This window comes from Xyrauchen texanus, chromosome 50, assembly GCF_025860055.1.
Source record: "Xyrauchen texanus isolate HMW12.3.18 chromosome 50, RBS_HiC_50CHRs, whole genome shotgun sequence".
NCBI classification, from domain to species: domain Eukaryota; kingdom Metazoa; phylum Chordata; class Actinopteri; order Cypriniformes; family Catostomidae; genus Xyrauchen; species Xyrauchen texanus.
The window spans coordinates 21,923,804-21,947,698 of record NC_068325.1 but is presented as its reverse complement, the minus strand read 5'-3'; the positions used below and the strand labels follow the sequence as shown (position 1 = coordinate 21,947,698).

The following is a 23,895-nucleotide window of genomic DNA, read 5'->3' as shown; positions in this document are numbered from 1 at the left end:
ACTCACATACAAAACACACTCTGACATCCATCCCAACACACCCACACAAGTTTAGCTGCATTATTTATTCATTTGGCCTGCAGGTCTCTATAATACAGTAAACAGAGGAAAATGGCGCCATCTTGTGGAAAATATTGAATATGTACATTTTGAACTCAGGACTCCGGAATGAAAGCAGAATATCATAGAATTCATGCTTTTAGGATTTAATGTCAAATATTGCAATTTTAAGTTTGCAGTTTCAGTGGGGAAAACTTTTGTCCTGAAGTGTAACTATTTTGTGTACAGCCATGGCCAAAAGTATTGGCAGTGACAAATGTTTTGTTTCGCAAAGATTTCTGCTTCAGTTGTTATGGTGTTGATTCACATTGTTTCTAGATTATTGTGCAGAGTGATCAGATGCATTTTAAATAATTGCAAAAAGCTTCATTGGCCAAAAAAAATTACTTTATCACAAAATCCCAAGTTTCTTGGCCCTGGCACAAAATCACCAGCTAACGTTTTTACGAAAGTGTGAACGAGTACTAGTCAGGTGAAATCACTCAATCATTCATTTTATAAAATAAAAATATATTTTTATTTTTTATACATTTCCTTGCACTGTATAACAGATTTGTATTTGCACTATGTGTATATACACTCACCTAAAGGATTATTAGGAACACCATACTAATACTGTCTTTGACCCCCTTTCGCCTTCAGAACTGCCTTAATTCTACGTGGCATTGATTCAACAAGGTGCTGAAAGCATTCTTTAGAAATGTTGGCCCATATTGATAGGATAGCATCTTGCAGTTGATGGAGATTTGTGGGATGCACATCCAGGGCACAAAGCTCCCGTTCCAACACATCCCAAAGATGCTCTATTGGGTTGAGATCTGGTGACTGTGGGGGCCATTTTAGTACAGTGAAGTCATTGTCATGTTCAAGAAACCAATTTGAAATGATTCGAGCTTTGTGACATGGTGCATTATCCTGCTGGAAGTAGCCATCAGAGGATGGGTACATGGTGGCCATAAAGGGATGGACATGGTCAGAAACAATGCTCAGGTAGGCCGTGGCATTTAAACGATGCCCAATTGGCACTAAGGGGCCTAAAGTGTGCCAAGAAAACATCCCCCACACCATTACACCACCACCACCAGCCTGCACAGTGGTAACAAGGCATGATGGATCCATGTTCTCATTCTGTTTACGCAAAATTCTGACTCTACCATCTGAATGTCTCAACAGAAATCGAGACTCATCAGACCAGGCAACATTTTTCCAGTCTTCAACTGTCCAATTTTGGTGAGCTCTTGCAAATTGTAGCCTCTTTTTCCTATTTGTAGTGGAGATGAGTGGTACCTGGTGGGGTCTTCTGCTGTTGTAGCCCATCCGCCTCAAGGTTGTGCGTGTTGTGGCTTCATAAATGCTTTGCTGCATACCTCGGTTGTAACGAGTGGTTATTTCAGGCAAAGTTGCTCTTCTATCAGCTTGAATCAGTCGGCCCATTCTCCTCTGACCTCTAGCATCAACAAGGCATTTTCGCCCACAGGACTGCCACATACTGGATGTTTTTCCCTTTTCACACCATTCTTTGTAAACCCTAGAAATGGTTGTGCGTGGAAATCCCAGTAACTGAGCAGATTGTGAAATACTCAGACCGGCCCGTCTGGCACCAACAACCATGCCACGCTCAAAATTGCTTAAATCACCTTTCTTTCCCATTCTGACATTCAGTTTGGAGTTCAGGAGATTGTCTTGACCAGGACCACACCCCTAAATGCATTGAAGCAACTGCCATGTGATTGGTTGATTAGATAATTGCATTAATGAGAAATTAAACAGGTGTTCCTAATAATCCTTTAGGTGAGTGTGTGTGTGTGTGTGTGTGTGTGTGTGTGTGTGTGTGTGTGTGTGTATATATGTATATATATATATATATATATATATATATATATATATATATATATATATATATATATATATATATCAGTATCTCACAAAATTGAGTACACCCCTAAATGAAAATGTCCAAATTGGGCCCAAATTGTCAATATTTTGTGTGGCCACCATTATTTTCCAGCACTGCTTTAACCCTCTTGGGCATGGAGTTCACCAGAGCTTCACAGGTTGCCACTGGAGTCCTCTTCCACTCCTCCATGACGACATCACGGAGCTGGTGGATGTTAGAGACCTTGTGCTCCTCCACATTCCGTTTGAGGATGCCCCACAGATGCTCAGTAGTGTTAGGTCTGGAGACATGCTTGGCCAGTCCATCACATTCACCCTCAGCTTCTTTAGCAAGGCAGTGGTCATCTTGGAGGTGTGTTTGGGGTCATTATCATGCTGGAATACTGCCCTGCGGCCCAGTCTCCGAAGGGAGGGGTTCATGCTCTGCTTCAGTATGTCACAGTACATGTTGGCATTCATGGTTCCCTCAATGAACTGTAGCTCCCCAGTGCCAGCAGCACTCATGCAGCCCCAGACCATGACACTCCCACTACCATGTTTGACTGTAGGCAAGACACACTTGTCTTTGTACTCCTCACCGCTTGACACCATCTGAACATATAAGTTTATCTTGGTCTCATCAGACCACAGGACATGATTCCAGTAATCCATGTCCTTAGTCTGCTTGTCTTCGGCAAACGGTTAGCAGGCTTTCTTGTGCATCATCTTTAGAAGAAGCTTCCTTCTGGGACGACTGCCATGCAGACCAATTTGATGCAGTGTGCGGCGTATGGTCTGAGCACTGACAGGCTGACCCTTCAACCTCTGCAGCAATGCTTGCAGCACTCATACATCTATTTCCCAAAGACATCCTCTGGGAGGTTGCACGTGCACTCAACTTCTTTGGTCGACCATGGCGAGGCCTGTTCTGAGTGGAACCTGTCCGGTTAAACCGCTGTATGATCCATCATGCTGCAGCTCAGTGTCAGGGTCTTGGCAATCTTCTTATAGCCTAGGCCATATTTATGTAGAGCAGCAATTCTTTTTTTCAGATCCTCAGAGAGTTCTTTGCCATGAGGTGCCATGTTGAACTTCCAGTGACCAGTATGAGGGAGTGTGAGAGCGATGACACCGGGGAGGGAAAATGGATAATTGGGCCCAATTTGGACATTTTCACTTAGGGGTGTACACACTTTTGTTGCCAGCGGTTTAGACGTTAATGGCTGTGTGTTGAGTTATTTTTAGGGGACAGCAAATGTACACTGTTATACAAGCTGTACACTCGCTACTTCACATTGTAGAAAAGTGTCATTTCTTCAGTGTTGTCGCATGAAAAGATATTTACAAATATGTGAGGGGTGTACTCACTTTTGTGAAATATTGTATATCATTCTGATCAGATTATAAGAGCAGACTGATTGCTAGAAAAGGAGGAAAGAAATGCTTCCAATCATTTTGTTCTTGTTATCAATGGTTACCTCTAAATAGACGTGCAGCCATCATCACTTTGCATCAAAATGGCCTCACATGCAAGGAAAAATTGCTGCAAAGAATATTGCACCTGAAAGAACCATTTACCGGATCATCAAGAACTTCAAGGAGAGATGATCAACTGCCATGAAGAAGGCTTCAGGATGTCCCAGTGTGTCCAGCAAACGCCAGGACCGTATCCTCCTGAGGAGTTGGCTATGGAATAGTGTCAGCACCAGTGCAGAGCTCCAATTTTGGTAGCAGGGTGGTGTGAGTGCATCTGCTCGCACAGTGAGGCGAAGACTTTTGGGCAATGGCCTGGTGTCAAGAAGGGCAGCAAAGACGCCACTTCTCTCCAAGAAAAACATCAAGGACAGACTGAAATTCTGCAGGAAGTACAAGGATTGGACAGCAGAAGACTGGTGCAAAGTTATTTTCTCTAATGAAGTCCCCTTCCGACTGTTTGGGACATCTGGAAAATCGATAGTCCGGAGAAGAAAAGATGAACACTACCATGAGTCCTGTGTCGTGCCAACAATGCATCCCGAGACCATCCATGTGTGGGGTTGCTCTTCATCACAGGGAGTGGGCTTTCTAACAATTCTGCACAAAAACACTGCCATGAATAAAGAATGGTGTCAAAATGTCCTGCAAGAGCAACTTCTCCCAATGATCCAGGAGCAATTTGGTGATGATCCGTGCATTTTCCAGCATGATGGAGCACCATGTCACAAGGCAAGAGTGATAATGAAGTGGCTCGGAGATCATTACATTGAAATTTTGGATCCGTGGCCAGGCAAATCCCTGGATCTTAATCCCAAAGAGAACCTGTGGTCAATCCTCAAAAGGCGAGTGGACAAACCGAAGCCCACAAACTGTGATCAACTCTGAGCACTAATAAGTCAAGAATGGATCGCCATCAGTCAGGATTTGACCCAGTAGCTGATATCCAGCATGCCAGAGTGAATTGCAGAGGTTATGAAGAACAAGGGACAACACTGTAAATATTGTTTTTGCCAATAAAAGCCTTTAAAACTTATGAAACACTTATCATTGTTTTCCAGTATACCATAGATACATGTTAAATTATCTACAAATACTGAAGCAGCAAACTTTAAAAAACACAATTTATGTCAGTGTCAGTACTTTTGGCCATGGCTCCACACAGTATATTATAGATGTATTATAGGAACTGAGGATGAAATATCATAATTCCCCCAAAAATACACCTCTTTGGCAAAAATTATCCGGTTGACTTCAACAAAGCAAAAATTATAGAAAAAACTAAAATGAAAAGACAAAAATGTCCAGAAGGTCGCACAAGGGTTAAGTATGCGCTAAAACAATAATAGAATAATACACTGATAAATGCTGTAAATATTCCCATCAGTCTACAAGAAAAGATCTGAATGATGGAGTTTGTGAAAGAGGAGAGTGAGATCATGAGTGATCCAGAAGTCTGCAGAATTAAACATGAAGATACTGAGGAACTAATAGGTTGGTGTTCATTCTTGATTCTTCATTAATGATTCTGAGATACATTAAGGTCTCATATTTGGTGGTTGTTATCTGAACTGTCAAATAACAAATATCCAGATTTTATATTAAAATAAGAGGATTAGCACATCAACAGTAGTATGAAAGTAGATTACATGAATGTGTTGCTTCACTTTTGTGTTTTTTTCATTTGTATCCATTCAAATAAAATGTTTGATGATTTCATTGTAGACCTGATGGAATTGAAGGAGGAAAGTCAAGAGCTGGAAATACTTTCACAGACTGAAAACAAGTTCACACAGAAAAATACTGACAGAGCAGAAGCCAAAAACTATTTAACCTGCAGTCAGTGTGGAAAGAGTTTCATACGTACAGGACACCTTAAAGAACACATGAGAGTTCATACTGGAGAGAAACCATACAAATGTGATCAGTGTGGAAAGAGTTTCAGATGTAAAAGACACCTTAAGGAACACATGAGAATCCACACTGGAGAGAAACCGTACACATGTGATCACTGCGGAAAGAGTTTTGCACATAAAAACAACTTTAAGACGCACAAAAGAATTCATACTGGAGTAAAGCCTTACATATGTGATAAGTGTGGAAAATGTTTTGCTGATAAAAACAACTTTAAGACACACATAATTATTCATAATGGAGTAAAGCCATACACGTGTGATCAGTGTGGAAAGAGTTTCACATGTAAAGCAATCCTTAAGAAACACAAAATAATTCACGCTGAAAAGAAGCCGCACACATGTGATCTGTGTGGAAATAGTTTTGCTCAAAAACATTCCCTTACGATTCACATGAGAATGCACTCTGGAGAGAAGCCGCACACTTGCCATCAGTGTGGAAAGAGTTTCACACAAAAACAATCCCTTACGATTCACATGAGAATGCACACTGGAGAGAAACCGTACACTTGCAATCAGTGTGGAAAGAGTTTTGCACAAAAAGGAGCACTCGATGGACACATGAGAGTTCACACTGGAGAGAATCCATACACCTGTGATCTGTGTGGAAAAAGATTCAGATGTCGAAAAAGTCTTAAAAACCACATGAGAATCCACACCGGAGAGAAGCCGCACATATGTGTTCAGTGTGGAAAGAGTTTTGTTCTGTCAAAATATCTCCGTGATCATCTGCTCTCTCACACTGGAGAAAGACCATATAACTGTGATCAGTGTGGTAAAAATTTTATTCTTGAATCAGCCCTGAAGAAACACCTGAAAGTTCATACAAATGAGAAGCCATATGTGTGTTCTGATTGTGGAAAGAATTTTGCAATGCGGGACGGTTTGAAACAGCACCAGAAAACACACACCGGTGTAAAAGATCATGTGTGCTTTCAGTGTGAAAAGACTTTTACCACAGCTGGTAGTTTGAAAGAGCACATGAGAATCCACACTGGAGAAAAACCTTACAAGTGTTCACACTGTGACAAGAGATTCACTCTGTCATCTCACCTGAAAAGACATGAAAAGATCCACACTGGAGAGAAACCGTACCAGTGCCCTCCATGTGGGAAGAGTTTCATCCAATCAAGTCATCTAAAGAATCATATGAAGAAGCTTCATCCACAGTTCTCAGGGTGAACACTTGTTCATCGTGTGGATTTAATCAGGTTTTTGTTCTTGCCAGTATTTGTACTGTATGAATTGTTCACAACAAATCGATCAAGCTGAGATGTGTAATTTAATGTGTTGTTTCATTTATTCCTTTAATGTGTTGAATAGAGTGTGCTGCTGATTCTACAGGAAATTATGAGACATAAAATATTCTGAAAAATCTAGTTTTAACTTCTTAAGATGTTTTTCAATGCAGTTAATTTGTGAAATGTTGGATATTGTTTGTACTATGTCTATAATGTGTAGATTCAAAGGTACACTAATTAAAATGATCCAAATTAAAAGTGTCCTGCTGACTTTATACCACCTATTTGTTTCTAAATAGTTGATATGACTTGTTTCATGAAGTCATTCTTAGAAAATAATTTGGCCATTTTGCATAAAATAAAAAACATTGAATTAAGAAATAAAATAATAAAATATTGTTTTTAAGACTACCATCAAACTACCAATTAGCTTCTGATAGGAGGTGTACTGAATTAGAGGTGTACCTGTGGATGTATTTTAAGGCCTACCTTCAAACTCAGTGCCTCTTTGCTTGACATCATGGGAAAATCAAAACAAATCAGTCAAGACCTCAGAAAACAATTGTGCACCTCCACAAATCTGGTTCATCCTAGGGAGCAATTTGCAAATGCCTGAAGGTACAACATTCATCTGTAAAAACAATAGCAAGCAAGTTTAAACACCATGGGACCACACAGTCATCATACTGCACAGGAAGGAGACAATTTCTGTCTCCTAGAGATGAACGTAGTTTGGTGTGAAAAATGCTAATCAATCCCAGAGCACCAGTAAAGGACCTTGTGAAGATGCTGGAGGAAACAGGTAGACGAGTATCTAGATCCACAGTAAAACGAGTCCTATATCGACATAACCTGAAAGTTGCTCAGCAAGGAAGAAGCCACTGCTCCAAAACTGCAATAAAAAAGCCAGACTACAGTGTGCAAGTTCTTACTTTTTGGAGAAATGTGCTCTGGTCTGATGAAACAAAAATGGAACTTTTTGGCCATAATGACCATCGCTATGTTTGGAGAAAAAGGGTGAGGATTGCAAGCTGAAGAACAGCATCCCAACCATGAAGTATGGAGGTGGCAGCATCATGTTGTGGGGGTGCTTTGCTGCAGGAGGGACTGGTGCACTTCACAAAATAGATATTATCATGAGGAAGGAAAATGTTGTGGATGTATAGAAGCAACATCTCAAGATATCAGCCAGGAAATTAAAGTTTGGTTGCAAATGGGTCTTCCAAATGGACAATGACCCCAAGCATACCTCCACAGTTGTGGTAAAATGGCTTAAGGACAACAAAGTCAAGGTATTGGAGTGGCATCACAAAGTCCTGACCTCAATCTGATAGAAAATTTGTGGGCAGAACTGAAACACTGTGTTCGAGTAAGGAGGCCGACAAACCTGACTCAGTTACACCAGTTCTGTCTGGAGGAATGGGACAAAATTTGAGCAACTTCTTGTGAGAAGCTTGTGGAAGGAAACCCAAAACATTTGACCCAAGTTAAACAATTAAAAGGCAATGCTGCCAAATACTGACAACGTGTATGTAAACGTCTCACACACTGGGAATGTGATGAAAGAAATAAAAGCTGAAATAAATCATTTTCTCTACTATTATTCTGACATTTCACATTCTTCAAATAAAGTAGTGATCCAAACTAAAAGAGGAGGGGTTGTCTCAAAACTCTCAGAGTGGATCATGTTTTCCCTTTTGTCAACAGGGCTCCGTTCTTCATACATGGATTACTGATTTATCTGAATTTCCTCATTGAACATTTGACCCAATTCTGGACTGTGACGTTCTTCGTGGATCATCTCAGGGACTTTCATAACAGGTTAGTTCATTCAAACCTGCTTAGGTACTCCCAAACATTTATTTAACGTAATCAGGGTTAGACCCGGTGTTACCATGTCTGCTTATTACATGCAGATTTGGGCTTGTATTTTTAATGAAGTCGCTCATAAATATAGGAGGTCGCAGGTTGCGTTTTTTTGGGATTGTTGATGCTTGGACTTCCAGAGCAAAATAAATTGCAACCATTAGCAGCTGTCAAATAAGCCCATATACTGTTCAAGCTGCACTTTACATCAGTGGTGTCAAACGCACATCCAGTGGAAGAGTCAATTGGCTTATCCATTAATACAGATTTGATGTTACCCTGCAGTTTATTTTTTATCAAGCCTTAGTTTTTGATCACACTTGATTTCACCTGGCTAAAGTCAGGGAGGCCACTCTTTTGACCTATGAATTTCCATGTCTTTTCCTCATTCAAAACAACTGACTCAAAAGAACGATTCACTGACAAATGAGACATCATTATGGATTGGCAAGTTGTACTGTACACAAGCAATTTCAAGCTCATTAAATATTTAGAGAAAAACGGTACATATTCATTATAGATTTGTAATATTTTAATATTCCTATGATCTTTTCAGGTTTTCAATGACAGGAATGCTTTAAAGAGCAATAACATTAATAATAACAATAAATAATTGAGTGTCAGTTATTAAAGAAATACAAAGTTGATTCAGGTTTTTGACTCTTGAAGAACATGTGCATGCACTGTGTGTAAAAAACAAGATTGAACTATCAGTCCGATAACGTGACATTTAGTCCAGACGGGCTAATATCGATCTATTCTTCTGATCAATGATTAAGACCTTGAGATCCTCCATGTGATCAGAAGGCACTTGTACATGTTTGAGTATAATTCAATTGGAAAGCATCACAATCTATTTAACATTTGATAAACATCTGAAAATATAATTGTTATGTTCCTGTTTGCTCCAGTTCTTTGCTTTTGCAACTGCCATTGTTTTTCAATTAAAAACATTTGTATCTTTTGCAGGACTTTATTTTCTCTCGCAATAGCTTATGATGCTTAATCTGCTAGATTTATAGATGTGCACATTTTAATAAATTATTATTAGACTTGTTTCGGTTGTGGATTACTCCTCTTTAGGTTCAATGCAATTACTCATTAAAAACGTAAAAAATGCTGTTTTGTTGCCATCTACTGGCACTATGCGTAATGTGCAGGAGTTGTCGAATGAATCAGTGAAGGAATCCGAACTTATATTTTTGGTGAACAGATTGAAAAGACTCAAGTCGTCGGGATAAGTCAAAATTCCCACCGCCAATGCCAAATTTGCTGTCACTCCCACAGCAGCTATATTTGAAACTCCATTGCAGCAGTGGTGATGAAACAGGGGGCTATGGAGCAATGGAGTTTGTGAAAGAGGAGAGTGAGATCATGAGTGATCCAGAAGTCTGCAGAATTAAACATGAAGATACTGAGGAACTAATAGGTTGGTGTTCATTCTTGATTCTTCATTAATGATTCTGAGATACATTAAGGTGTCATATTTGGTGGTTGTTATCTAAGCTGTCAAATAACCAGATTTTATATTAAAATAACAGGATTAACTTTTAACATTTGTCTCCATTTGAATGTAATTTGTGATGATTTCATGTGTTCATTTTAGACATGATGGAATTGAAGGAGGAAAGTCAAGAGCTGGAAATACTTTCACAGACTGAAAACAAGTTCACACAGAAAAATACTGACAGAGCAGAAGCCAAAACGTCTTTCAACTGCAGTCAGTGTGGAAAGAGTTTCTTACATAAAGCAGCTCTTAAGGACCACAGGAGAATGCACAATGGAGAAAAACCTTTTGCATGTTATGAGTGTGGAAAGAGTTGCACACGCAAAAGAGACCTTAATCGTCACATGAGAGTTCATACTGGAGAGAAGCTGCACGTGTGTGATCAGTGTGGAAAGAGTTTCACTCGTAAAGAAAGCTTTAAGATGCACATAAGAATGCACACTGGAGAGAAACCCCACACTTGTGATCAGTGTGGAAAGAGTTTCACATGTAACGCAATCCTTAAGAAACACATAATAATTCACGCTGAAAAGAAGCCGTACACATGTGATCAGTGTGGAAAGAGTTTTGCACAAAAAGGAGCACTTGATGGACACATGAGAATCCACACTGGAGAGAAACCACACACATGTGATCAGTGTGGAAAGAGTTTTGCACAAAAACAATCCCTTACGAGACACATGATAGTTCACACTGAAGAGAAGCCACACTCATGTTACCAGTGTGGAAAGAGATTCAAATGTGAAGTAATACTTAGGAATCACATGAGAATTCACACTGGAGAGAAACCGTACACTTGCCAGTGTGGAAAGAGTTTCACATGGTCAAAATGTCTCCGCGATCATCTGCTCTCTCACTCTGGAGAAAGACCATTTTACAGTGATCAGTGTGGTAAAATATCTATTGTGGAATCAGCCCTGAAGAAACACCCGAATGTTCATACAAAGGAGAAGCATCATGTCTGTTCTATTTGTGGAAAGAGTTTTTCATTGCTGAACAATTTGAAGGTGCACCAGAAAACACACACCGGTGTGAAGGATCATGTGTGCTTTCAGTGTGGGAAGACTTTTACTACAGCCGGTTATTTAAAATATCACCGGAGAATCCACACTGGAGAAAAACCTTACAAGTGTTCACACTGTGACAAGAGATTCACTCTGTCGTCTCTCCTGAAAAGACATGAGAAGATCCACACTAGAGAGAAACCGTACCACTGCCCTCCATGTGGGAAGAGTTTCAACCAATCAAGTCATCTAAAGAGTCATATGAAAAAGCTTCATCCAGAGTTGTCAAAGTGAGCGAAGTTCATATTCAAGCTTTGAATACTTGTAGTAATACATTAACAAGCTTGTCCTTGTTAATCAAAGCAAATTTAGAGCTCAGTGTTATTTCAGAAAACTATTGTGTTGTTGTGAAATGGCCCATGTTTTGTAGAGACAATTGAATTTTATTTGAGACCATGAGACCATTAAGAGACTGAAACAAGTTTTATGGAGTTGGAAACTTTTACGTGTGGATGTAAATCTGTTTTTTGTTCATGCCAGTATTTGTATGATTTGTCTGTCAAGTTTGGACGTGCTAGTTCTTGCTTTAAAAGGGAGCATTAAAGGAATGTTCCAGGTTCAGTACAAGTTAAGCTCAATCAACAGCATTAGTGGCATAATGTTGATAACCACAAAAATAAATTTTGACTTGTTCCTCCTTTTCTTAAAAAAAGAAACAGATATCAAGGTTAAAGTAAAGCACTTGCTGTTTCATGTCTTGTTATTTGTGGTCTGGGTTGTACATTACTTTGTTTTTACTTTGCGGTGTACACTCATGTCTTGTCTAGTCTGTGTCTTGTGTGAGATACCTTATTAACATTTCCAACTGGCCTTCAAGGACTCAGCAGAAATGGGTAGCCTATTTTTCCTATCTCCTAAACCCAGGTGATTGATTGGGGACCATCTGACCCATCACAAATGGCTCTGTATTCTGTGTGAAGAGGAGAGGGTCATGTGAGTATTCGCCAGCGAATTCCTCCTTGTTGCGGACGGGCTAGATTACAATGATTCCACTCTCAAGGGCCTTTATAACACCAGCCTTGAGAGTCCCCTGGGTGCTTGGGAGATGAGAATTCTGGTGACCTTGTCGTTCGAGGGGTTTGTGAGCTACTTGTCCTACGGCACTGGATTACCCCCAACTACGAACAACCCCCCCCGAAATTGACAACACCAACCATGTTTCCAGTGAGCGATGCAGGCGCCAGACCTCTGATGATTCCTAAATAAAGGAGGAGAAAGAGGAAGTGCTCATCTGGCCTGTTTTCTTTTTCTGAGCCCATCACTGACCACCAGGAGGTGGCTGATCCCGCCGCCGACCGGATGGAGGTGGTGGCCATTCCCGCAGTAGTGCTTACAGCCGTCCGGAAGAGGAGGAGCCGCTGCTCCCCAGTCGCCACCAGCGCTCACGACCACAGAGGCTGTTCCCCAGTCGCCGCCAGTGCTCACAGCCACAGAGGCAGTTCCCCAGTCGTTGCCAGCTCCCTCGGCCATGGAGGGCGTTCCCCTGCCAGTGCCAGCTCCCTCGACCATGGAGGCTGTTCCCCTGCCAGTGCCAGCTCCCACGGCCATGGAGGCCGTTCCCCTGCCGCTGTCAGCTTCCTTGGTCATGAAGGCCATTTCCCTGCCGTTACCAGCTCTCCTGACCACAGAGACCGTTCCTCAGCCACTGCCAGCACTTCCGTCTGTGGAGGTCTGTATGCTGGCCCAACTTGCCAACTCTCGCCTCTCTATCATCTTCCTCTGTGTCTGCGCAGTGGTAGTGACTGAAATCTCCCCTGCAGCTGACGATGACTGATCTCTCCCCTGCAGCTGCCGCTGACACTAATCTCTCACCTCTGGCTGCCGCCGACCCCGAAGTCTTCCCTGTGGCTGTTCTTGACCTCTCCCCAGGGGCTGTTACCCTGCCTGACCTCATCCCTGTCCTAAGCATGCTGAACTCTGACACTCATGTTTCATGTCTCGTTATTTCTGGTCTGGGTTATGCATTGCATTGTTTTTACTTTTCAGTGTGCACTCTTGTCTAGTCTGTGTCTTGTGTGAGAATACGTGGCTTGCCTTATTGGCTTTTGTCTTGTTGTTTTTTGTGCATATAGTGCATATAGCTATCATATCATTCTGGCAGCATCTGTTGTTTGTGTGAATGTGTGGCTTTGCTTTGGGTTCTTATTGCCTTGCAATCCTCTGTCTTGAGTGATGACTCCACCCCCTTGTTTGCCCTGTTATTAGTTGCACCTGCCCTCCTTGTTAACCTGTTTGATTTCTCTCCCTATTTAGTCTCCTCATGCACTCTGTCCTGTGCCAGTTCATCTTGTTACCTCACCAGTCTGTTCCTGTCGGTTGTGTTCCTTCTCTCTGTCTGTCCCAGCCCTAACTGTCTAGAAGACTATTGTCCTGGACTGTGGGTCTCCCTTACGGGGTAGTTTTAGTACACTATAACACAGATTTTTGCTTTCTTTTAAAAAAAAAGTAGGAATGAAGATAAATTCATTTTTGTGCCAATCAACATTATACCACAAATGCTGTCGATTGAGCTTAACTTGTACTGAACACAGAACATTCCCAGCGATTTTCCCAGCAAAACAGACCTGTTCCCTTCACATGAAAATCAGTCAACAGGCTTTAATAGGCAACCTAGGAAGTCTGTGAAGGGCTAATTTATTAAGTTAAGTTACAAGCCATTCACACATTGGCAAAAAAAAATAGGCGAACATTTCATTAAAATGGTTACATACTGCACCTTTAAGCTCCTTTTACACCACCAGCGTCATCGTGCGAGAAAGTGACATGATCCCATTCATTTTCCATGAGAGCATAGCGACTTCTGGCGACATGAGCTGCCATGTCTGTTGGCGACAGAAATCATCATGGAGAGCGACGAGACAAGATCTTTTTTTTTTCACTTTATGCAAATGATAATTGACATTCTTGAGTGACTACCAATGAGAGTGAAGACAGTGGAGCTCACATTATCTGCCTCCTGGCAGACTGGAGACGAGTGCAAGCAAGACGGAGAAGTATCAGCATTGTGAGGGATTTTTACTTGTCTGTAACAATATGCATGGATATAATAAAATAATAATGCATGAAAAGCGTGTCAGTAACTGTGTCTGCATTTTGAATGAGTTTGATTCATCCATTCATAATAGATTGATTATCTTGTTAATGATTTAATGAACCGAACACTGCTGCATGTTTTATAAAACACACTACATTGCAGAATGTATATTTTTATAGACAAGAAAACTGATTCCTTGTCAAATTGTAATAATATCTTAATTTCACCGTTATTAGGTCTCATCTGTGATCTTCTTACAATGAGAGCCTACTGCAGAGTGGTGTGTGTTTGAGCAAGTTTAAGTGGGATTTATCGAAATAATCCCAAAAAATTAAAAAAAACGTTGTTGCTGGGTCACTTGTAATAGTTACACGAGGACAGAGAGGATATATGCAGTGTTTTTTCTTTAAATAAATATTGAGAAGAGCATGCTATGGATTAAGGTGTGTGTCACGTGCACATAAGAAAATTCACATATTTCATTCAATTTCTGTACATGCCCCTTGCCTTGCACATATATTACCACTTGCACATGTACTGTACATGCACCATTCTGTGTTATTTGTCCTATCTTTTTTTGTATGTCTATTTATACTCTTATCTTGTTATATATTCTCTTATATATTCTGCGTCTCACTGTAATGTTCTGTGTGCACTTGTTTCTCCTATCACCCCCCAAAAAGAAAGATCCTAGTGTATCTGAGTACACTTGGCAATAAAGATGATTCTGAATCTGATTCTGATTTGGATGCTGTATTTGCATGTGTGAGGTTAAAGCAGAGATTGTTTAGGAGAGATGGGCCACTTCTGTTCAAATGAATGGGAGAAATTGGAACGCCCAATGGTCAATGGATGTAGAACAGAAGTCCCGCCTTACAGGTAAAAGAACCAATCACCTTTTTATATCCAAACATCGCCTGTCAATCAACTCAACAACGTGCATGCGCATTAGCTATACGAGCAGAGTTTCTTTATTGCGTGTTTTAGCGTAATCTGCGGTACAGAAGCACAATTTATGATAGCAGTATTGTCAAATATTACTGCTGATTTGAAATATTTCCTTTGGTCGTAATCTTGATCAACCGTTGGAGATTTCGGTCTTTCTCCATTCAAGTACATTGGAGCTGCACTGTCATGACCGGAAATAACCACCCAAAAGTGTTACAAAGACAGTGGACCTACTTGCTTGATAAAAACTTTGGTTAAAGTAAAAATGAGAAGTAAATTACAAACGTTAGTAAAGAAAACGCTGCCGTCACAAAATATGGCTGCCACTTTGTTTTAAGAGGTAAATATTCTTGATTTAAATGTTTTGTAGTTTAGTTATTAACAGTATGAGGAACATCGTTTGATATAAATAAAGCCTGTTAGATTTATTTCGTGTGGATTAAATAAAAGTATTGACGATGTTTCAGTCACTGTCTGTTCATCACCAGTAGGTGTCGCTGTTCATGTACTTTTTCATTTATAATTCACGACTATGAATGAATACAAGCGTCCTGTTGACTGTATACTGACTATTTGTTTCTAAAGAGTTGATATGACTTGTTTCATAAACTCTTTCTTAGAAAATTATTTGGTTATTTTACATAAAAAATAAAACATTTAGGTTCCTTTAATTTCCACAGAATACAGTCAGATCTCTTCTAATTGTTCTGAAAGTCGTGTTTCATTATTGTCAAGACTAACAGAAATAAAAGGCCCATCAGGCTGAAAAGACTCTTTATTTCATGTCAATAGTTCACTGTTTTCATCTAATTCATCATGGTAATGTGTTGAGATCTCCTGTAAATTGCCACAGAGACACATTTCATTTGTGCAAATAGACTGAGGTAAAAGTCACCAATGTTGATTTCTAGGAGATATAAATCTCCTCACTGTATTTTATTTGTCTGTACTTTTTTATTCTTCTATTTGGTACCTTACAAAAAAATAGATAGACGTTAAACCTGGCACGATGCATTTTCATGTGCATCAAGTTTAAATATGTAGATGTGCAAAAGAGAGGCAAAACAAAATATCTACACCGGCACAGAAGAGGAGAAAAATGTCGATAAAATATATATATTTAATTGTGAAGCCAAATATAAAGTAGATTATAAAATTTTCACACTCGGATGACACCAGTTTTAATTTAAAACTCAGTTTTGACCAAAGAAGAGTTACTACATTTTACATTTGCAGGGTGGTACGGTGGAGGGCATTGTTATATTTTTTTACCCAGTTTGTTTTTGTCTTTTCAAGACAAAAAAGGGTATTCAATCATGTCATATTCATTTATTTTACTCTGTTATATTTTACTAGTCACTCTGGCTACAATGGCATAGATATTCATCTCCTCACATTATTTATTTGTACATTTAATTTGTCTTCATCTTTTTTTTTTTACTTTTTTTTTTTATTCTTACTATTCTTGTTCCCTAGCAAAAATACTACAAAATATATGTTTCTAAACGTTTAATATTATTTATTAGTTATTTAGTGTCCTTCCAAACAGCATTGTTTACGAAGGGTAAAAACAATGATTTTGATCAAATCAGAGGAACCCCATACAGACTGATAAATCACCTACACTGTCACTCTGGAGAAAAGCCAATAAAACTGAGACATTTTAATGTGATATGAGACTTGAGGAAACATCTGGAAGGAGAAACCCTTTGTGTGTTCTGTGGAAAGTGTTTTACTCGGCTGGACAGTTTGAAAGTGCACCAGAAAATACACACTGATGAGAAGGATCATGTGTGCTTTGAGTGTGGGAATAACTTTATCACAGCAGCTATTTGTATCCGCATATTATTATGTTTGATCAACACAGTGTACTGTCGCTTTAAGAGGCGCGTGCTCTCCTCTCGGATTAGGCGGGAAGAAAAAGAAAATAAAGGAGGAGTTTTCCCTCAAATCTCTCAGAGTGGATCATGTTTTCTCTTTTGTCAACAGGGTTCTGTTCTTCTTTCATGGATTACTGATTTATCTGGATTTCATCTTCAACATTTGACCGGATCCTGGACTGTGACGTTCTTCGTAGATCATCTGAATTTAATAACAGGTTTGTAAATTAGTTTATTCAATATAATCGGGATTCGTCGCGCTGTTATAAGAAGAGACTAATGAGAGTAATACAGGTGAAACTCGAAAAATTAGAATATCGTGCAAATGTTCATTAATTTCAGTAATTCAACTTAAAAGGTGAAACTAATATATTATATAGACTCATTACAAGCAAAGTAATATATTTCAAGCCTTTATTTGATATAATTTTGATGATTATGGCTTACAGCTTATGAAAACCCCAAATTCAGAATCTCAGAAAATTAGAATATTACATGAAATCAATAAAAAAAGGATTTTAAATACAGAAATGTCGGCCCTCTGAAAAGTATAATCATGCATATGTACTCAGTACTTGGTTTGGGCCCTTTTGCATTAATTACTGCCTCAATGCGGCGTGGCATGGATGCTATCAGCCTGTGGCACTGCTGAGGTGTTATGGAAGACCAAGATGCTTCAATAGTGGCCTTCAGCTCTTCTGCATTGTTTGGTCTCATGTCTCTCATCTTTCTCTTGGCAATGCCCCATAGATTCTCTATGGGGTTCAGGTCAGGCGAGTTTGCTGGCCAATCAAGCACAGTAATACCATGGTCATTGAACCAGGTTTTGGTACTTTTGGCAGTGTGGGCAGGTGCCAAGTCCTGCTGGAAAATGAAGTCAGCATCTCCATAAAGCTTGTCTGCTGAAGGAAGCATGAAGTGCTCTAAAATGTCCCGGTAGACGGCTGCGTTGACTCTGGACTTAATAAAGCACAGTGGACCAACACCAGCCGTTGACATGGCTCCCCAAACCAACACAGACTGTGGAAACTTCACACTGGACTTCAAGCATCTTGGATTGTGTGCCTCTCCATTCTTCCTCCAGACTCTGGGACCTTGGTTTCCAAATGAGATGCAAAATTTGCTCTCATCAGAAAAGAGGACTTTGGACCACTGAGCAACAGACCAGTTCTTTTTTTCTTTAGCCCAGGTAAGACGTTTGACATTTGAAGCCCATGTCCAGGACCCGTCTGTGTGTGGTGGCTCTTGATGCAGTAACTCCAGCCTCAGTCCACTCCTTGTGAAGCTCCCCCACACATTTGAATGGCCTTTTCCTGACAATCCTCTCCAGGCTACGGTCATCCCTGCTGCTTGTGCACCTTTTTCTTCCACACTTTTCCCTTCCACTTAACTTTCTATTAATGTGCTTTGATACAGCACTTTGAGAACATCCAACTTCTTTTGCAATTACCTTTTGAGGCTTTCCCTCCTTGTGGAGGGTGTCAGTGATGGTTTTCTGCACAACTGTCAGGTCAGCAGTCTTCCCCATGATTGTGAATTCAACTGAACCAGACTGCGAGACCATTTAAAGGCTCAGTAACCCTTTGCAGGTGTTTAGCTGATTAGAGTGTGACACTTTGAGCCTACAATACTGAACCTTTTCACAATATTCTAATTTTCTGAGATTCTGAATTTGGGGTTTTCATAAGCTGTAAGCCATAATCATCAAAATTAAATCAAATAAAGGCTTGAAATATCTTACTTTGCTTGTGATGAGTCTATATAATATATTAGTTTCACCTTTTAAGTTGAATTACTGAAATTAATGAACTTTTGCACGATATTCAAATTTTTCGAGTTTCACCTGTATATCACAATCACAATACATGTTCAATATTGATCTTTTTATGTAGGAATGTTGTGTCATAGATGCACTTTCATCATTATTATGTCACATTCTGTTAATACTGAATATGGATCATATTTTCAGGTTTTGAATGCAGCAGTAAACTATAGCAGGTACGACAGCACGATTATGACAAAAAATAATAATTGTTGTCGAATTCTCTTGTTATTCTAATTCCAATTATTAATTTAGAAAAATATTAATAAATGAATCAGTTATAAATAGTTAATAATTGTACATTTAAATTAAAATACATATTTTTTGTTTGGCATCTTTTTGCCATATTCAATATGTGAGCTACAAATCCAGATCAACTCCTGAATTACTTTATTGCATGAAAAACAAAAGTGTTCTTAATTTTGAATGTTATAGTCAGAAATTGAAGGACTATGTTGTCTTTACTGTTGTGATAATAGACTCATTTAAACTCCTGATTTGCTGTTGCATGAATTAGGGCTGGGACGGTTACCGCATTACCGCAATACCGCGGTCACGTGACTCCAACCGCGGGTCTGAGCTTGTCACCGTCGTCACCGCAAAAAAACAAAAACAAAAAAAACATTGGCCTGCACATGTGTGCACGTTGTGTCTAATGACATGGATTCGTTGTGTCTAATGACATGGATTCATTGATTCTAATGATATGGATTATGTCTAATGATATTAGCCTACATGGATTCAAGGTTTTCTAAACAAAACTTATCAAAATATGGAGCAAATCCGACCTTTCGCGAGTTGGGGGAGCGCAATGTTCCATGACACATAATAACATTCCATTTGTATTAGAGATGCGCGGATGGGCTATTATTATTTAATCCGCAACCGCATCACAAAACTCATCTGTCCGCACCAACGTTTTTTGATACATTTTCAAAACCGCATCCGCGGCGCTGACTGTTTTAAGGTCTGAGCGATGCAAGGCGCTGCTACCGCGAGGCTAGAAAGCTCTTGGCTGTTCTAGAAAGGAGACTGATCCAATGCAGCAAAGATATTTTAAAGGCTAAAGTCCCTAGTAGGCTATAGCCTATTGGCTATGTTGTATCCCCAGAATATCAGCAGTGAAGTCCGTTTCCGATTGGCACAGGGATAAAAATAAATAAATAAATAGTAACGCACATCGGCAAACCTGACTACTAGGCTACTGTAGCCTAAAATTTTATCATTTTGTTTTGAATTTTGTTTAAAATGCATTTTAAGATTTCTATTTATTTCTCATGTCTGTGAGGCAGTAGGCCTAGCCGCGAGTTTCGGTTCATTTATGAGAGAGCTCACGCAGCAAGAGATCGCATCGGCGCTTCCACGTCCTGCTGCTGATTATATGTCTGCTATATTTGCTTCTTATTTATTAATTCCAGGCAATTAGTTAATGAAACAGTGATTAAAATTAAGATACAATTTATACAAAACGAAATTTTAAGTTAAAGAAAGGCTTTCTACAAAACAAAACTTAATAAATTGGTCAAAATCATGTCTGACCCATCTTCAATGCGAATGTGTCTGAGAATAATCTTAAATAAGGAAATCTATACAGTGTTCATGCCAAATTACTGCTTGATGAAAATTTGACTTTAAAATTGTGCTCGTTTTTTTTCTTCGGATGTAGGTGACAATATTTAAAGTCTGTCTATCAAAAGCGACTTCTGATGTGTGCGCCAAAGTCTGTCGGGGGGGGGGGGGGAGGACTTCTCTGATCCAATGTAATGTATTGTGATGAATGGTGGCTGAAAAATGTTGTCGGTTAATGGGTAAGAAGCTCCCCCTGTTTAGTGAAGAGGGTAGTGGACAACCGAAGGTAGTTAGGGTACAGGCAGATGTTTTGATTCCTCCTCGTACTGAAGCGATTTTACCTGGTAAAGTAGAAGGACTTCTTCCACAACATTATGAGGGTATGTTGGAGCCTTTGTCCATCATGCTCCCAACATGTGAGGTTTTGGTAGCGCGAGTAGTTTGTAAGGTCGAGGAAGGGGTTGTGCCAGTGCGAGTTATTAATGTGTCAGAAGATAATTGTGTTTTAAAGCAAAACATGAAGATTGGTACTTTTTTTCCCGATGTAGAGGTAGGGGATAGTGTGTCGACTACTAAAGTGAATGACCCAATTTCCTCCCCTCCTTGGACTGGGGACTATTTAGTGTCACATTTTGGGTTGAAGGATCGGGGGTTTAGTTCTAGTTAGATGCGGGCTATTGAGGAGTTACTACATCGTAATGCGTCTGTATTCAGTAAGGGGGATAATGATTTGGGAGAGAACTCATCTTGCTCTGCATAAAATAGATACGGGCTCTGCACAGCCTGTTAAATTGCCCCCTCGGCGGGTACCTTTGCACCTCCAGCAGGAGGTTGTTGAGCAGATAAAACAGATGCAAGATAATGGCATTATTCGTCCATCATGTAGTCCGTGGGCAGCACCTGTGGTTTTGGTCAGAAAGAAAGATGGCAGTCTTCGTTTTTGCGTAGATTATCGGAAACTAAATGACGTTACAAGGAAGGATGCATACCCCCTTCCTAGGATTGACGATGCTCTTGATAGCTTAACAAATGCCTGTTGGTTCTCTACTTTAGACTTGGTAAGTGGCTACTGGCAGGTGGAGGTTGACCCTCAGGATAGACCGAAGACTGCATTCACTACTCGTCAGGGTTTATTTGAATTTAACGTTTTGGGTTTTGGGTTATGTAACTCTCCAAGCACTTTTCAACGTCTTATGGACGTTGTTTTGGCTGACCTGCAGTGGACCACTTGTTTAGTGTATCTAGATGACATTATTGTCTTTGGGCGAACTTTTCAAGAGCATCTTCAGAGATTGGATGAGGTTCTCGTGAAACTTCGTCATGCTAGTCTTAAGGTTAAACCTTCCAAGTGTTCTATTTTTTCCTCCCAAGTGCAATACCTGGGCCATGTGATATCTTCTGAGGGAGTAATGGCAGATCCATCTAAGGTAGAAGCAGTACGGGCTTGGCCTACACCTAAAACTCAGACGGAGGTGAGAAGTTTTTTAGGATTAGCCTCCTATTATAGGAGATTTATCAAGGGGTTTGCGGAGATTGCTCGCCCTTTACATCAGCTCACCGAAAAGGGAAAAAGATTTGGTTGGGGGGAAGAGTGTCAAGAGGCCTTTCAGCAATTAAAAAGTCTATGGGGCAGGATAGCCAAAGGACCCCTTTGGACCGGACTGTTGAACGGCACCTGGAGTCCCAAAGCCGTGTAGAGGGACATGAGTTCATATGGGGGTGCCATCAACCTGCGGTTCCAGAGGTTCCAGAGGTTGTCCAGACAAGGGAGAGGGCTGCTGCAGTTAGCAGCGAAAGCAATCCACTATCAAAGTCTGCTGTGGAAGGTGGTCCTTCCGGTGGAAATTCACACATTGTTCCTGTGGACGGCGGTCTGGGTGAGAGGCAGCAGGGGAGTGGGGACCAGAGGACGGAAGTGGGAGGCTCCCGTCCAGAGCCGTGTCCACAAAGGATGCAGCCAGCTCGTTCTCGGAGACCACCAGCCTGGGCCAAGGATTATAATTTGATGTGACTCGAGGACGAGTCCCGCTTACCCGAGGGGAGGGGATAGTGTGATGAATGGTGGGGATTTATATTGTGTGTGACTTTGGTCCCACCGATCTGAACGCTTTTGCAGCACGTTTTCTTTGCATGGATTGGAGGTAGAGATAATTGAGCTCACCTGGAGTAGATGATAAAAAGAGAGGGAGATGTGAGTGGCGGAGGGGCTCGGGGAAAAACAGGGAAGCTTCTGGTTGCTCGAGACCGTTAGGGTTTGTCCGGCAACGAAGATAGCTAGATAGAGTATATCTGTGTAGTAAGTAATAGTGGGACGGGGTGGGTGGCAGCGCTGGCCACATGTTCCCGGAGTTATTTCAAGACCTGTGTTTTCATAAGAGACCACAGTCAGCCCTTGTGATTCCCAACCAGAAGTTGTATAACGAGGACTTATTAATGCCACGGGCGCCATTGTGATCAGCTGTGACTGCGTGGACGGGAATAACGAGAATAAGAGCGCGTGCTTTCTCTGTGGACAACTTGGCACGGCTGATTCCTTTCCCGAGAACCCTGGGCGGGTCTTGCTTCCTGAAAACGGGAAGTGTTTTATACTTTACTTATTTCATGTATTTTTGTGTATGTGTATGTTGTTGTTGTAAGTTTTAGAGGTTGTATGAACATTGTCTTGGGTACGCTGGACTGGGGCTAATGTTTTCCATAAATTGATTGCTGTGTAATCACGATTTCTATTGTGCTGTGCGGGGCTGGGGAAATGTATCAGAGTGCAGTGTAGTGACGTGGAGGTTCATTTGTGTGTATCACCGGTGGCCCTAGAGGAGCGTATCAAGTAAATGTTTGGGTGGACCTCGTTTTAATGGTTATTTATATCCTGGTAATATTTTGTTATATGAACTTAAATAAAGTGATATTTCTCCCTAATGGTTGGTGTGTGATGTACCCTCTGTCCTCCATAAACAGTTAAACCTCTAAAAAAAAAATAAGTAAGGTTTATTACAGTATTTAATGCGGTTTACCGCTATACCGCGGGAATATCTTGCTTTTCAACCGCGGTTAGAAAAAATCCATACCGCCCCAGCCCTAGCATGAATACACACAATGGACAGGAAATATGTTGTAAATAGAATATTTTGATGCAATGGAGCAGATCTAAATGGAGTGCTGTAATTGCTGAAATTGAGAAATTAATTATTGTTTTATTAATTGTGCAGCACTAATAGCAGAATAAACTTCTAAAGTGGTGAATGGGAGGCCAATGCAAATATACTTCTTACGTTCCCGTTGATCCAACAGTTAAAGGAAAAAACCCACAATTACATTTCCATGACTCTCCAAAAGAGGAAAAAGTAAAGAGTGAAAGGAAGATGTCAAATAGTGATATTTTTGTTCATAAATGATTCAGTATTTCTATTTCACTGACATCTCTCCCATTTGAAGTCAATGAGCTCTAGTTTGAAGCGTGAGAATACTTTGGTGGATTTTCTTGCCTGTAAAGACTGACGATAGCATGAGCCAATAGCATTCTTGTGTGGGCTGTAAATAAGTACATCATTGGTTTGACCAAGGGGTGTTAATGATGAACAAATGACCGATTATTCAGTGTAAATTAAGCTTATTGATCGCCGATAAATCACGCAAAGATGGTTTG

The 23,895-nt window shown here is 40.4% G+C and overlaps 3 protein-coding genes and 1 pseudogene across 8 annotated transcripts in view; all 4 read left to right on the top strand.

Annotated features, from left to right (window-relative positions):
* The window catches only part of LOC127641360 (gastrula zinc finger protein XlCGF57.1-like), a 60,522-nt gene extending 49,038 nt beyond the window's left edge, over window positions 1–11,484 (top strand). Inside the window, exons 2-3 of the mRNA XM_052124328.1 lie at window positions 9,642–9,857; window positions 10,035–11,484. Coding sequence (XP_051980288.1) covers window positions 9,689–9,857; window positions 10,035–11,233 — 1,368 coding nt within the window. The 5' untranslated portion in view covers window positions 9,642–9,688 and the 3' untranslated portion in view covers window positions 11,234–11,484. The remainder of the gene's footprint in view (window positions 1–9,641; window positions 9,858–10,034) is intronic.
* Window positions 1–23,895, top strand: part of LOC127641369 (zinc finger protein 850-like) — a 205,898-nt pseudogene that overhangs the window by 64,528 nt on the left and 117,475 nt on the right.
* The window catches only part of LOC127641359 (gastrula zinc finger protein XlCGF57.1-like), a 68,252-nt gene that overhangs the window by 10,730 nt on the left and 33,627 nt on the right, over window positions 1–23,895 (top strand). The gene's annotated exons all lie outside the window — the stretch shown is intronic.
* LOC127641357 (gastrula zinc finger protein XlCGF57.1-like) overlaps window positions 1–23,895 on the top strand; it is a 70,940-nt gene that overhangs the window by 42,034 nt on the left and 5,011 nt on the right. The window contains exons 2-3 of one of the 5 annotated variants that reach the window (XM_052124325.1): window positions 4,796–4,902; window positions 5,134–6,667. The exons of 2 other annotated variants lie outside the window; for them this stretch is intronic. In XM_052124325.1, coding sequence (XP_051980285.1) covers window positions 4,815–4,902; window positions 5,134–6,503 — 1,458 coding nt within the window. In that variant the 5' untranslated portion in view covers window positions 4,796–4,814 and the 3' untranslated portion in view covers window positions 6,504–6,667. Of the gene's footprint in view, window positions 1–4,795; window positions 4,903–5,133; window positions 6,668–16,927; window positions 17,080–23,895 lie in introns of those variants that run through there. 2 more of the 5 variants (XM_052124324.1, XM_052124321.1) reach the window with 2 other exon arrangements.